The 15,996-nt window shown below is 45.5% G+C and overlaps 1 protein-coding gene and 1 pseudogene across 3 annotated transcripts in view; one reads left to right on the top strand and one right to left on the bottom strand.

Moving 5' to 3' along the window:
• Positions 1–905: 905 nt before the first annotated feature.
• On the top strand, positions 906–4,373 carry LOC129082026 (syntenin-1-like; annotated as a pseudogene).
• Positions 4,374–11,860: 7,487 nt separating this feature from the next.
• The window catches only part of RC3H1 (ring finger and CCCH-type domains 1), a 62,916-nt gene continuing 58,780 nt past the window's right edge, over positions 11,861–15,996 (bottom strand). For all 3 annotated transcript variants that reach the window (XM_054587741.1, XM_054587744.1, XM_054587742.1), the window contains exons 19-20: positions 15,433–15,548; positions 11,861–14,573 (exon numbers count right to left, since the gene is read on the bottom strand). In XM_054587741.1, coding sequence (XP_054443716.1) covers positions 14,423–14,573; positions 15,433–15,548 — 267 coding nt within the window. In that variant the 3' untranslated portion in view covers positions 11,861–14,422. The remainder of the gene's footprint in view (positions 14,574–15,432; positions 15,549–15,996) is intronic.

Genomic DNA, 15,996 nt, shown 5'->3' with positions numbered 1-15,996 from the left:
GGTCTCTGCCAAGCCTGTTCATGATTCCCTGATTCCCTCAAAACCCAGGGTCCAGAAATGAGCCCAGGGACCGTCACCTTTTTCTTTGGTCACCCATGTTTTGTTAGAAAACATCTGTCTCTGATGCACATTCCGACTGCGGTTTTCAGTTGGTCTGTCAGGGTCCCTCCCCCGAGCCTGGTCGCACCCTGCGCACACGGTGCTCCCCGCCTCCCGCTGTCCGCAGTCTGATGATCCGGATCCCTCTCCTGTTGGCGCGTCTCAGTCTGGTGTGATGACGGAGGGAAGAAAGGGCTTGTATGCAGAGGGCAAACCAGCCTGGGCCTGTCTGTCTGTCCGTCTGTCTGTCTGTCTCCACACACGCACACACAGACACACAGTGCCATCAGTATTCTGTAACATGTTTTAATAACCGTGCACGTCTCAATATGTAAAAGCATATTTAAATCCAATTCTTCATGGTGACATGTAGCCATTTCAAGGGGGGTGGGGGTGGGCGGCCTCAAGGACCGGCGTCAGGTAACTGTCAGGCTCCACTTCGCGGCAGCATCCGTTTTCTCTGTGCTGAGTGGAGAAGAGGTCGGAAGGAGCTCAGAGGAACTGTCTGCGTGTCGCTGTGCTCGGGGTCCGTTTGGGGAGCCAGGGAGAGGAAGGAAGGGAGCATTCAACCAGCCTCCCTTTTCTTAAATAATTCCTTCACGGTGAGTAATAATATTGGAAGTGCTCCGGACCCTCGGCCATAGCAGGTGATTCAGCTGGTCCTTGCCTTTGCCCGGCATCGGGCTGTTCTTTTCTTGGAATCAAGAGCCAGACCTTGGCGGGAACAAACAGCAGAGCGAGGTCCCTGCTGTGGTTACTGAGTAACTCGAAGCCGAACTCTTCCACGGAAACCTGGCAAAGCACCTGGCACCAGGACCAGAGTCGCCTCCCGTCCTCCCGCGCTTCCGGTAGACCGGGTGGCGATGGCATTTTAATGATGGTGAAATGAAGTTCATCAAACTAACTCCTGCATCATCCATCCCGTGGCAACGTGCAGGTGAGACTCTCAGAGCCCCTCCCTGGCATCTGTCCAAACGCTCCCAACCGTTAGAAAGTTCAGCTTGGGTTTCAGGGAAACCCAATGAAAACAAATATTTATTGAGCATACCCAGTGCCAGTGCCCCTGGTCTTGAGTGTACTGCGTGCTCAGTAAATATTTGTGTTTGAAGGAACCCGAGACCAGAGTCGTTTTGCTGATTTATTAACAGGAAAATACTTCAAATTCTTCCTAAGTGGAAAAAAAGTCAAGTAAAAATGCCCACCGACTCAGAGAAATGGGTGCCTTGCGTGAACAGAACCAGCAGGTGAGGGTGTTCTTGACCAGCCGAGCACGAGACAAAGGTCATTGCTTCTCCATTCGTGCAGGGGTCGTGGAGAGACGTGGGGAGCGAAGGGCAGGGGCAGAGCGCAGGGCAAGGCAGCGGGAGAGAGCTCCCTGCAGAGCTGGGCGGCGGGTGGGTCCGGCGGCCCAGGAGCAACAGGGAGAAGCTCACAGTAAAGCTAAGGAAGGCCAAGGGCATGTGTTTCGATAAGCACAGGTCACTTAGGCGACCGGCGCCTGCTCCCCGCCTTTGCCAAGGGCTGCTCGGGCCACCTTGACCATGTCCATCAGCGAGGCAGAAACGAGGGTCTAGGGACAGAAGCGGGCCGGTTTCCATGCTATCAGACTCATCGCGGCTTTCAGGCCCCCCCCCCCCCGCCCCGCCCCGCCAAGACGGCGGGCACGAACACCAGCAGGTGCTGCGTGGGCACAGGGTGCACGAATTTCGAACAGAAACGAGCTTCAGGAACCCTCCCTCGGGGCTACAGAAGCCCCGCTCCCCAGGGGGCGGTGTGGAGACAAAGGCTTCCAGCGGCTCTCAGTTAGGGACACGGGCCCTGGGGCTGGAGAGCATCAGGTTCCCTGGCCTGTTGTCAGACGAAAGAAGGCCCGGTCAGGCTGAGGAAGACCAGAGGGCACCGCTCCCATCCCGGTAACCTGCCCGCTTTCGGACGCGGGGGGACAGGAAGGCAACACTAGCCTGAGACACCTGTGGTTCTCCCTGGAAGGGCAGCGGTAACTTTTCCCCTTGAACCTGACGACAGGGGAGCAGACCCATTGCTTGGTCCAGGGAACTCTGGGAAGCAGCTGACGCTGGAGGCACCCGTTTGGCCCTTCGGTAGTGCCACCTGCCCTCGGGACGCCTCGGTTAAACGCTGTCCCAGGAACCCTCCCTGCCCTTCCTCCCACGGCCCCAGAGCAGCCCCTCCCTGCGTCTGCAACAGCCCCCGTCCCCGCTCCAGACCCCAAGTCACATCGCGCTCTGGCCTGAAACCTTCACTGGTCGTTAAAGGCTCAAATCCAAACGACTCAACACTCACAAAGCGTCTCAGGACCTGACCTCACCTACTTGTCTCGCTCCTGGTTCCAGCACAAGGCCACGCCCTTTCAGGACGCCGCGTGCCCTGCCAGAGCCCCCAGACCAACCCTCCCGGACCTTCCGGGGCCCACACTTTTCAGATGTGAAAACTTTCCTGACAGTGACTGGAGGCCGCAGCAGCAGGGAGTGGGTCCCTGCAGCCGAGAAAATCCTGCAGAAGTGTCTCTGTACCCATCTGTTGAAGACCTGAAGGCAGACAAAGTAACTCAGGCTCAAAGCACTTTTTCTGCAAACCCTGTGAAGCCAGCAGTTTTGTTTGAAACATATGCTCCCGGTTCTCAAGGTGGAAACCTGTCCTATTTGTTTCTGGAACTCTCTCAATACATGGGCCTGGTTCAGATGAAGAAGAACTATGTGCAAATATGGCCACGGCCCCCTAGAGCTCCAACTCGGGCAGCTGGTAGCAGACCTGCCAGTATGGGCTCCATGTGGCGGCTCCCATAACTCGTAATGACACTGGAATTCGCAGGGCAGACATTGAGCAAGAGGTTCGTGAAGTTACTCTCTGTAAGGATCAAGATGGGAAAATTGGGCTCCGGCTTGAATCAGTAGATAATAACATATCCACTCAGCTAGTCCAGGCAAGTTCTCCAGCCCCCTTGGTCGGTCTGAGATTCGGGGACCAAGCACCCCAGATCGACGGGGAAAACAGCTCAGGCTGGAGTCTGATAAAGCACACACGGGGCTCAGGCAGGCTTTCGAAGAGAAGATTGTTAGGACTATTCATGACAGGCCCTTTAAACGCACAATTACTATTGTGTAAGGAGGGTGCCGGACCTGTTGGTTTTATCCGTAAAAATGGAAAAATAACATCCACAGTGAAAGACAGTTCCTCAGCCGGGAGCGGGCTTCTCAGAGGACACAGCATCTGTGAGGTTAATGGACAGAATGACGTCGCTCTGAAAGGCTCTCAAATTGCAGACACATTGTCAACATCTGGGACCATGGCTACCATTACAGTCGTGCCTGCTTTTACCTCTGAACGTGTTATTAAACGCACGGCACCAAGCGTTAGGAGAAGCCTGAAGGACCGCGCCATTCCTGAGGCTCAAGAGCCACGACGCCACGGAAACGTGGCTGAGCTTCTGCAGCCCGCTTCTTCAGCAGCTTGACTGTATATCGTGCACATGCAAGTCCTGTTTGCTTTGCTACCTTGTCCGACAGGTGTAGCCTTAGCCTGGCTTCACAGATATGAAACGTTGAAAAGATTTACTGACTTTCATAGAACGCTGTGTCTCCTAGAAGCCTGACACTTTTACAAGCCATCATGATCAGAGTGACGGATGCAGGCTGGGTTTTGTGTTAGACCAGTCATCTTCAGTCTAGATATCAAGGGGTGCGGTTCGGATTACTTCAGTTCTATGGTATATTTCCCTTTTTACTGTTACCGTAGTACATTTAGAATGGTTGTTTTTGCTGGTTCAGTTCTCTCTGTATGTAGTATGTCTGTAAGACACCAGCTAAATGACACTGGTTTCATTCAATGTGAGTGTTATACAAAGTATGTAGGTTGTAAGAGATTGTATTATCGTTAAATTTTAATTACCTTCATTAATATGCTTGAATTGTCACCTTAACTATGTTAAATATCTAGAATAAAAGTCAAAATATAAATATTTCTGCCTTTCTAAAACCCAAAATGCAATTCAATATTAAACTGAAATGTACACCAGTACAGAATAATTTAATTGACCATACTGAGCAATAGCATAGCTGCTTAGTTGCATTTGAGGTTTTCTAGTCATCGGGCAATAGGAGCCTCTTTTTTCTAAAGTTACTGGTGGCATGGTCCTGGCAGGTGTGGCTCAGTGGGTTGAGCACTGGCCTGTGAACCAAAGGGTCACCGGTTTGATTCCCAGTCAGGGCATAGGCCTAGGTTGCAGGCCAGGTCCCCAGTAGGGGGCGTGCGAGAGGCAGCCACATATAGATGTTTCCCTCTCTTTCTCCCTCCCTTCTCCTCTCCTTAAAAATAAATAAATAAAATCTTTAAAAAATAATAAATAAAATCTATTTTTTTTAAAAATTTAAAGTTACTGGTGGCATGTTGAAAAAGGAATCACTACGTATTTTATGTAAAAATTGTTAAGTAGGAAAAACTTTTGACTTCCTTTTTTCATTTGTAGGTTAAGTGGGATAATACCTAATTTTGACATTTTCCTCTTAACATTACGTAATCTAGCTACTTTGGGATGGTCTAACAAGGTTGTCCTGATAATTCGTTCTTTTTCCTGACTCCTCCCCGCAATCCAATTGACATCTTACCCTGATTTTTTTCTTCTTTTTGGTTTATGCCGACTCCAATTAAATATGTATAGATAAAGCTGTTAAAAAAACAAAAACAAAAAAAGCCTTCCTGAATCACCTTGCTCTCCAGTGCTGCCTGTCTTTCACTAAGCAGTCTCCCCGGTAATTCTGTCGTGCGTCTCATTCATTTCACAAAAGCTTAAGTCCAATGAACAGGAAGGGCTTCCCGGGCCCCGCTCCTGACCTGCCAGGCAGTGACTGCACCCTCAACGAAAGCCCAGGGGCACCGTGTGCTCTATAATCTCAGGAAGCAGAGACAGGGAAGTGATCCAAACAACGGACACAGGGAGGCACCAGTCTGATCCCTTCCTCCCTGCTTATAGCCCTTCCCAGGATTCCCTTTACTTTCAGAGCAAAATCCTGGCACCTGATCATGGTCCACGGGCCTCTCAGGGACTGGCTTGCCTCATCTGAAGCCACCGGCCCCTTGCCTCGCCTCCAGCCTCAGCGACTCCGCAGTCTCGGGACCACGGGTTCTTCCTTTGCTCTCAGCGTTCACACGTCCTGTTTTCTCTGACGAGGAGTCTCCCTGTCTCCAGCATTCCTCCCATCTCCCCCATTTGTCAAGTCTTACCTTCGAGTGACTTCCTCAGGGGACCCTTCGCTGCCCGGCCAGGCAAAGCGGAGTCTCCTCTGCACAATCTCATACGCCTTGCTCCTCTCCTGAGAACTGTGGTTGGATCTTCGTTGGTGACTCTGCCCAGTGTGTTGCAGATGGTCGTTACCTATTTTTAAACCATGTACATGTCCAGTCCAGCAACAGGAGTCCAAACTCCTGGAAGGGAGGGAAGAGTTCTCTTTGCCCTCGACAGGGCTGTACGTACATGCAATGTTCAATAAACTACTTCAGTAAATACTGCAGTGGGTGTTCAGTGAGTAAAGTGTGCTTACGCATTCCAGTGAGCCACCGCGCTGGAAAGCGAGGGAGCTACTGGCGGGTCATTGCAGATGAGCTGGGTACTGGGACTGGAGTGCTGACATGCACACGCACACAACACCCACATTAACCGATGTGAGCCTCAGTCTAAGGGCCCGACAGTACCTACTGCTGTGAGCAGGGGAGGCCTAGGTGAGTGGTAGGCGGCAGCTCTGCTGGTGGAATTCCCACCCCAGACTAACAGTTAAGGACGGTCACAGTACTCACCGTCTTTCATTCTTCAGAGCTTTTCGCTCTGGCCCCTTCCCTTGAGGTCAGAGATGGTACCTAGGGGCACGTAATTGCTAATTGCTGGTGGGGGTAACCTTCATTGGTAATGTCTGTTATTTGTTTTTTTTAAAAGATATTTAGCAATTTTCACCCTGACCCACGGCGCGCCTGCACATTGTCCTGCAAAGCAGAGAAGCCCGTTGGATTCCCGGTCGGGGCCCACGCCAGGGTTGCGGGTTTGGTCCCCAGTCGCGGTGTGTGCAAGAGGCAACCGACATATTTCTACCTCTTTCTAAAATAAGTAAAATCTTTTTTAAAAAAAAGATATTTAGTAATTTTAAAGTAAACTTCAGCCATTGTTAGGCATCTTTAAAAAAACATGGACATTTTCTTATGTTGCTACTATCACACTGAACAAAAATACCATTCCCTGATTATATCTAACACCCTATACTTAACCGAACTTCCCCAATTATATCAAAAATGCCTTTGTGCGTTTGGCTTGTTGGAATGGGAATCCAAATAAAGTCTACATGTTGCATTTGATTTCAGCATCTAAGTTTCTTTGAATCTAGGGTAGCCCTCCCGCCCCCTCCCCCTTTTTCTTTATGTCCTCCTTCTTAAGCAGGAGAAAGTAAACCTATATTTACCCTCCAACTGCAGGGAATGACTAATGGGTGGGGGTTTCAGGGCCGCTGGGAGAAGCCTGTGAGAGCGGACCCTTAAACGCTCCGTCGGGAAGGGCCCCCAAGAAGGTCAGAGCCGCTTCCCTGGGCGCGGGCGCCACTTCGAAGGGAAGCCGTGGCAGCCGGGACTTGGGACGCCAGTCACCAAGACTCACGGGGCACGGACCCTGCGGTCTCAGAACCAATGCCTCATCCCCGATGTGCGGTCGCCGGGTAGCGGAGGCGGCATCTGGGCTGCGGCATATTTTAAGGTTGGGGTAACTCCTATGATCTCTTTGAAAAAGTGGCTCCTACAGTGATATGTTTGCTTAGGCACATTATCTACGTCTTTAGTTTTCACCTAAAAAGAAAAAGAGGCGTAAGAAATTAATCCCACGGTTAGAATACAATGGCACAGACTCATTTACAAAAAAGACTACACAGTTTCTCCTCATTAATTTATCATTTAATATAAATGCTGACAGAAAGCAGATAAAGACCTTGTAGACACTTCCACATATTTACAAACCAAAAGGTGAATCACCTCCTTCTACATGTTAAAATAATCCTTTTATCTGCAACTCATGGGAGCCCTAAACTCTAACTAGGAGCAACATGAGGCTGAGTCAGTTTTCGAAGGTAATAAAGGAAAAAGCGTTTTTAACAAAATGTGGCGTCTTTGACATCAACAACATGCACATGGCTAATACAAAATTGAAGATGGCTCTAATCCTCTCAAAAACCTGCAAGAAGTGGAATACGTACTTATTCAGACCCAGAGTTCTGCTGCCCTAAATCTCTTCCTACCACTATCTCTGTTTTTCCACCTCACTTGATTAGAAGACTGCTTAAAAAACTAGAACTATAAACAGATTTTTAAAAAGAGAGGAAAATGGCTCATTTCAAATGGGATTCTCTTCCATATTGCAAAAGAACCTCCCAGAAAGAAAGTCTTCAAATAAGATTTCAGTTTGCCAAATGCTAAGGAATTATTCACATCTTGTTAAATTCCAACCTGCTGTCTGTCTTCACTTTTTTTAAAAGTTGAAAACACTGGAGAAAGTAAAATTTCACAAGCCCAGCAATTTCAAAATCAGCTGTCACTTTAAGGCCCAATATTTTTATTTCTGAATACGTGGTGGAGGCAGACAAGAAAGAACAGAGTTGAAACAAGGATAAAAATAGGAGTGCAAGAAAACGTTAAATAAAGTACTTAGTCTAGCACTGATTTTTAACAGAAAGCTTACATTTCACTATGCAAAACTGTGATTTCATGAAATCATTTATATTCTGACTCAAATCTCATGGGCTCCTGTATTAACCTAGATTATTTTTGTCTTGTTAAGTATACCTCTGCCGGGCACAATCACATACAATCAATACGATTGGTAAATTACACAGGCTCTATCCCAAGCAAATATGCATCAATGTTAAAAAGTTATTTAAAAAACCAAAATAAAATCCACCCAAAAAGGTGATAATGACTGCAGAATGTCTCGGGGAGACTGATATGAGCCTAAAGACCAAATCGACCGTAGTCAGGGGAACAGGGCAGGGGTGACAAGGAAGAGACCACACACAGGAAGAGGAATCTCACAACTGGAAAGCGTTCAGGTGGGTGAAAGGTTTTGTTCATTATCTTCATTCACTTTTTCCGCTGCTCGTGTTCCAAAAAGCCGTAGATTTATCATAAAGTAAGATAACGAGGCCCAGGGATCAATGAATGACATGAAACCCTCCCCTGCCCCCCAAGTTCCTTTCCTTCCCAGGAGGTGGGAAGAGAAGCAAGGAGAAAGGGGCTAATGAAAATTCAGGCAACAACACACCTGTTAAAAGCAGTTCACAGGGTAGTGTATCAGTTGAACAGAGGATGTAAAAATAATAAACAAAAGCTTAACATGCCTTCAAATTAGAGCAATATTTTACAGGATGGTTCAGATATTACACTAACACAATTCTTTAAAATCAGACAAAAGCAAAAAACCAAAACAAAACAACCCATCCAGACACCCAACAGTTTGTTTCCATCCTTTCCTTGACCTTTTCGCACACCAGCTGGGGTGGGGGAGGGGCTACCGGACAGTTTCCAGTTATGACTTTCTGAGTGAGTGTACAGCCGAGAATGGATGCCAAAGACTTGTGAGCTCTGTCTATGTAGTTACAAAGCAAAACTCAGCCCAACCCAACCGACCAGGAACGGTTAAGACCTCAATACAATAGCTCACCTTGTGTAGTATACAATACATTAATGCCACAGGAGTTTGTTTTTCTAAATCTACATTTTTGGACACAATCTTGTCTTGAGGCTTAAGTTCTCTCTCTCAGGTATTGTGCCTTATTTTCTTGTGAAAATAAAGGTTATTATTCTTGGGATGTTTTGCTCAGAAATAAAGTTTAGGGGAAATTCAGTGTCTAGCTGACAGTTCAGAGGCTCTGCAAACAAGGAGTCCAGTGGCAGGCAAGTCCCTATATCACAACAGGATTTCTAAAGGCTCCTTACCCGCTTTCGCCAGTGCGGTACTGCAAATGCATCTGTCGGGGACAAGTTATCAGGAGTGTGACTTCTTGGCGGTGGCAGTTTCCTATTCTTGATCAACATTATAGGTAGTATTGCTTATCAGTTAGACTCTACTACCTGTGAAATATCTTTAAGAACCAAAGAAATAAAAATCTTAAAAACCAAATCTTATTATAATTAAGAGTACCTTTGGACAAAAACAGCTTTCTTTTTCAAGTGGCTCAGAAAAGGTGAATTAAGAATTAAAAAATATATATGTATCGCCCTGTCCAGGTAGCTCCGTTGGTTAGAGCATTGCCCAGATACGTCAAGGTTGCGGGTTTGCTCTCCAGTCAGGGCACCTAGGAGTCAACCAATGAATGCAAGAAGCGGTGGAGCTGCAAACCGCTGTTTCTCTCTCTCTCTAAGATCAATAAATAGAAAAAGTTGTTTTAAAGAATTTAAAAATATATTAACTGCAATCCGCCTACAACTCCCGACAAGTCATTTCAGCAGGAAAAAGTCATAAAGCTGAGCTAAAGCAACAGCTAAATGTAAAAGTCATAGCCGTCCAGGGCGGGACGAGCGCGGCCCGGCAAGTGGCACCAGGGAAACGGCGGCAGGCGCCACCCCGCCGCCGGCAGGGGCCGCGGGCTTCGTGCGGAGCCTTGCTTGCTCTCTAAAGGGACGGGCTGATTCTTCAGGGAAGAGAACGCTGTAACAGTGGAACAGCAAATTAAAAGTGAACAAAATTGGACTCTTTGAAGGTAAAAATCTAAGTAAACACTGCAATTCATTTCCAGGCATGTTATTAATTTCTCTTAAAAAGTAACTGGGCCTTTCCTTTTAATGAAATATAAACCATTCCAGGTGCTTTTAATAGAGAGACTTTATAAATGAGTTTTTACTCAATTCTCCAAAATGAGCAAAACGTGGAAAAAAGATGGTAAGACCTCCATCCATCACTATTTGTATACAAGTAATAGTAACCAAATACTCTTCAGTGAAGAGTATTTTTCTCCGAATCTGAATATAAGCTGATACACATAGCCTACAGTCAGTTATTTCTCAGCAGTCATATGCTCACGAATTCTTTTACCCGGCCCCATGACCTGGCCATAGCAACAGGAAATTGTTCTTTAGGCACAAGTGAAAAAAAACAGAAACACACAAGATGTTATCAGGACAAGATAGTCTCAAAAAAGGGGGGAAGGGACAGCTTACACATCATATTGTCTAAGATGATAGTCCCTGGTGAAAGAGAAGCTGATGAATGCTCATTACTTTTACATTTTATAAGGCCAGCTAACTTTAACAGTTAACTTCAGATAAATCTACTTACACAGTACAATCAGCTCACAAATACTCAAAGGTTTCACAATCAAAATGGCTATTTCCCCCAAACCAAAACAGAGTAAAGCACAAGTCTTTGGCTCTCCTTTAAAAACAAACAAACAAACAACAAACAAACAGCAGGCTACCATTCTGAACCAGACCTTTGTTTGCCTACCAGTAGGGCAAATACCACATTTGTGCATCACTGAGTAATAACACCATTAGAAAAGGCAACTTCACAGAAGTTATTGGCTAAGCGAATTCATTTGAATGCTCTGTTGTGAGGCAGCAGACTGTCACTGTTGCAGATTGGGGAGGGTGGTGGGTTAGTAAACCAAGGGGCATTTGCAAGACAGAAAAGGGCCAGGACAAGAGAAGAACAACTTTGTGGCCCAACCCTGAAGACCTATGTGGGCAGTCAGATGAAGTTACGTATTCAAGTAGCAAATGAGAATCGCATCAACTTTGTCTTTCAGGCAAAGGAATAAACAAGTGGGAATGATGAGGAGAAGGGGAGTGGATGAGAAAAGAGACTCAGCCACATTAATGCTGTACCAAATCATATACATTTTGAGCAGCTGCGTATTTGTAGCTGGCATTAAATAGTGTCTTGTCATCTGAATGACAACATTAGTAGAAACCTACGCTATAACTTGATTAGAAAAGTAACAAGGAATAGATCTTTGGTCATCTTAGCCTCTAAATTAGCCAAGACAGGGCAGCTATTGGACTTATCTTGTAACAATATTATCAGTAAGACAAAAAGAATTACATGTCAGTCAGAAATTGAATGTAGGTATCTTAGTCTCAGTTCTTCTAAACTTTGCCAGAAACCCCTTGGAAAAAAAAAATTAAGTCAAAATACTTGTACATTCCTAGCTATGATAAAGGCCCGGTTTTTATTTAAACAATAGTAAACACAGTGCTTGTTATTCCTACCTAAGCCTCTCAGAATTATTCATGCTCATCTGAGGTGTCCAAGGCGTGCTTTTGAATTCAGTGAAATAGTCATCTTCAGAATAAATTAATATTTTAATAAGTAGAAAGTATAAAAACTGTGTCTCCTATCTGACTGGTTTAATCTCAACTCTTTCTAAAGGTATAAATTTTAAAAGCCAGAAAAATTAATGCCTTTTGCAGACTTTGACTAAAAAGCAGTTAAAGAGTCAGGCAGTTTTGCCAAAACGGGCCGCTTCCCCTCACAGGCTCACCATATCATAAAACGTATCATTGAGAAAAGGAGAACGGAAAATGGACCCCACACTTTGGAGGCTTCACCGAATTCCTAAAACTGCTCGTGAGCTCTAGGAAAGCCGTAGAGCACCCAGGAGGTAAGGCAGGACGGCCAAGCCGGTGCAGGGGAGGCCCGGCGCCGTGGCCAGCACCCACCCCCGCCTCTCTCCACGGCCAGCCTTCCTGGACAGTGTGGGGCCTGGGTGGGGGGGGGGGGGCTTCGCTGGAATTAAGGCTGCGATCGGGGGATCTCCCTACCCCCCAAATGCAAATACCGTAAAAAGCGAAAGGAACTATTTTAAATCAATTCCAAGCAGCGGCTCTCCCTGTTTTATTCAGAATGGGAACACTGTATAAGTTAATCCCTGTTCCTGACTAGTGTGGAAAATCAAAATGGTGAAAGCAAGAATGAGTGCATTTGAAAGAAACAAGAATAACAGAAATTATTAGGGGTTACCATACATACCCAAATGGAATTTTACTTTTATTCTGAACTTTCACAAAATCAACATCCACAAGTTTCCTTCTAATACCAGAATCATTTTGAGTTCCAAATGGAACCAACTGCTTCGAAAATTTCAGTTACCTAACACACCCAAAGCAGAAGCGAGGCGTGCCCAGCTCTGCCTGCCGAAGGCTGGGGGCCAAGAACGCAGCCTTCTACCTTATACAGAGAAGTGGAACATCTTGGGACTCTGTCAGACATGCAGAGTTTCTCTCCTCACCCCCCCCCCCAAAAAAAACAAGCACTTAAAGAGTAAATATAAGAGGGTTTTAAGCAAAACAAACAAACGAAAAGCAAAAAAGCAAGTGTATTAACAAAGCAGGAAAATATGGGTTTCCAATGAAAAATGCCTCATCTATATTCAGTGCTTCTACCTCCCAATCAGTCATTTTATCGCAACAGCTGCGCTCATGCGAAAAAATCCTTAAAACATACCCAATATATATACAGATATAGCTATGTATATATGTATATATATATAATATATATAAATTTTTATTTAAATAAAAAAGAAAGCTCGAATCCCAAGCCAATATGTGTATATCAAATCCTTGACCAGCCAGGTCTGTAGGGCATAATCAAATTCAATGTGAAATAGTATATAAACACGGTGCCTTGACTGGGCAAATTAAATAATCGCTACTCAAAAGAGTGTTCTGTTTGGACTCTCCTACTGGTAGGCAATGGCAGGATGGTCGTCCCCCCCCCCGCCCCCCCAATTGGTTTCAGTGAACAGTATGATGGGCGCAGAGCTTAGACTGAGGTTCTGACGACCTCAGCAAGAGTTCAGGGTTCAGAAAACAAGAAACAAGAAAAATACAAACTCTTGCTTTTCCCCAACCAAAGCAATGCAGTAACTTATTACATAACCAGTGCTTTCTGTTTTAGTAGTATAATCCAGAAAGGGAAATCGTGAAAGGCAGGCAAACCGAGGGTCGGCGGGTGGTGACAGCACAGGCCCCCACCGAACATGTCGCAGGGTCTTAGCTCAGTACAGACGCGCCATCAGAACATGTGCAGTGGACTGAACAGTGAAAGTTCTTCTCTGCTCTTTTCAACATTGTCACGAAGAACCTTTTCAGTGGTGCAAAGCCAAGTCTCTAGAAACTGACTTCTAGGCACTTGCTACCTTCTCGTGCTAACGGTTCTGAACAGCAACGACTGATCAGTTCAGACTGTCCTTGAGCCCCAGGCAAATCTCTTTGAAAGCCAGGGTGCCACTCTGTACGGCTGTTATTTCATACTTTGGGGTTTGGAGGGTCAAACAGAAGCATCCAGTGAAATAACGTGGCTCTGTTCGTGTTAAGTTCAAATCGAGTGCTGATTGTCCTGGTTTTTTAACATTCTATGATTTCAGCCGAAGTTCAGTTTGGAAGAGCACAGATCCAGATTTCTGACCATCAGCTCAATAGAGGTAATACACTAACGGTGTATTTTCAGTGCCAATAAATTGCAGTTCCTTTTTAAAAGAATCTCCATTGGAGTCTAACCAACAGCCTAAGACACTGACTCGGCTTTCTGATCACATTAAGAGAATGAAAAGGATCCATAATGTGGAAAATGAGGACTAACTAAACTAACTGTCTGGCAATCGTCTCTGAAAAGTTAAAAACAAAAACAAGACTATTTTAACCTCCCCTGCACAACAACAACGACACAGTTTTAATGACAGAAAAACACACCTTTGCGTGAAGGGAGCGGCCCAGAGAGGGCAAGCCCGTTGCGGCTTCCGAAGGACAGCTCTCTCGGTGAACCTGGTTTGCTGCACATTTTCTAATAACTAGTCTGATACTGTCTTTTTGTTTGTCAAGCACCACAGACTTTTCAGAAAGGCTGGTGCTTTTTGTCTGGTTTAATTTATGGGGTTGTGAGAGGGGGAAAGGTTGCAAGGAAGGACTTATACACTGGGTATGTAATAATACCAAAATACAAGAAAAGCCTACTTCATTAAGATCATACAATTAATCAAACAGAGTGTATATATAATATCTTCTTTTTTTAAAGCCCTGGATCCAAGGCGTCCAAAGTTATTAAAAATAAAGTTCATTCACAGAACAAAAACAAATTTAATCTGAATTGCTTGCAGATACTGCTTATTTTCTTTTTCTTTTTTCTTTTTTTAAATTAAAAAATGCACTGGTGTGAGCGACGTGCAGGGCTGCCGAGGGTCGCGGTGGGGCGCGCATCCCCTCGCGCTCCCCTGCCGGCCGGCGCCCTCAGAGGGTGGCGCCCGAGTCCCGTCCCTCGGGAGAAGCTGCGAGTGCGGCCCTCCCTTCTTCAGGGAGCAGGACTGGGCGTGACCCCCGATCTCTGGGAGTCGTTGTTGTCTCCTCCTCCCTCGGGGTCCTCGGACAGGTTCAGAGAGCTGGCCTGGTTTGATAGGAGGTTGATGTTCTCTTGTGTCAAGGCCGATCCATTTGGTACATCACTGTTAACATTTAAAGAAAAGGAGTTGGGATTTTTTAAAAAGGAGATCAAAAAGATGACTTCGTAGAATAAAATCAAAAGGCTGTTCTTTTAGCAGTAAGGAGACTATATGAATAGCTTTCAAACTTCAAAGCTGGCCAGCTGCCAGTTTTTGTAATGTTTACTGGCACACAGCCTGCCCGTTGTTGACGTATTATCTATGGCTGCTTTCACACCACAATGGCAGAATTGGGAGTTTTGACAGAGACCGTAAAATCCATAATTTTAAATATTTCAATCCTTCCTTGAAAAAAAAGTGCTGATCCCTTACTAATACAAGAAAAGTTTTTGAAACTCCCAAAATGCATAGATTTACCCTTAGCCTGAAAGCAACAGGGCATGAGCAGTCATTGTTACTTATTATCAGGAGGGTAAGTCGGGATCATGTATGAAAAGTCTCAGATCCCCGATACGTGTCCTTCCACACTTGTAGACGAATCATTCGATGACATGGGACAGGCCCAAGTAAAAACCAGGCGGACGGAGTGAGGGGTGAGTGGCAGGGTTCAGAGGAAAGCTCAATGTGCACACACTTTTTAAGGAGACTGGAAAGGTGTGCATCAAAACGTAAACATTGGTTTCAAATCAATTAAAAAACAGGGGAAGAAAGGTAGTAAGAAAATTTCTGTTAAGTCTTACAGATAATTCAATTCAGTGTGGGGTCTATTCTACAATAAGTTTTATAACTCCTAAATTCATGTAAAAATATTCTTTCCTCAATGTACACAGAACAGTGACATTTTAAACATCAAATCATATTTCCAAGGGCATTTCTGTCATGACTGGGTCATACATGACTAGGAAGACGGCCCTTCCTTTACCTGAATGTCAATGCAAGGTCCTCAGCTGGAACCCTGCTTTGGGGGTCTGGCTGTCCGTTTTCTGCTTGCTTACTTGTGTTCAGTTTGCTTTTCATGTCCAGAGAACACTGGTTCTCCTTTGAAAAGGAAGGAAATAAATTCAGTTACCTTCTATTTAATGATGCAAATGAAGACAGACCAAACAAAGATACTATAAACTGATGATCCTTTTAGGATTTTTTTTTTTAGTTTTTGTAAAATGACCAAAGAAACAGGCAGACTAAAAGAGAGACAGACACAAAAACACAACAGAGTACAACCCACTGCTCACTACCCAGGTTGGACAATGAGGAGGGGAATGCCTCAAGTTAACACGGAAATAGCTCACATGAAGGATGACTTAGAAAAAGCAGGCCAAATACCTTTAACTCTCCTGCCTTCCCTCCATGGGCTTTGTAATGCAGACAAAGAACACGCTCACACCAGGAGGGATGAAGAGAGGAATGAAAGACTGGATGGAAGCCCATCTCCGTGAGACGTGTTCTAAGTACTAATCACTCATTGGAGAGCTTTGGGGTGATGATC

Source organism: Pteronotus mesoamericanus, unplaced genomic scaffold, assembly GCF_021234165.1.
Source record: "Pteronotus mesoamericanus isolate MK-2021 breed Mesoamerican mustached bat unplaced genomic scaffold, CSHL_Meso_final scaffold_1186, whole genome shotgun sequence".
In the NCBI taxonomy this organism is placed as follows: domain Eukaryota; kingdom Metazoa; phylum Chordata; class Mammalia; order Chiroptera; family Mormoopidae; genus Pteronotus; species Pteronotus mesoamericanus.
The sequence above is the reverse complement of the archived record's forward strand: the minus strand, read 5'-3'. Positions and strand labels throughout refer to the sequence as shown.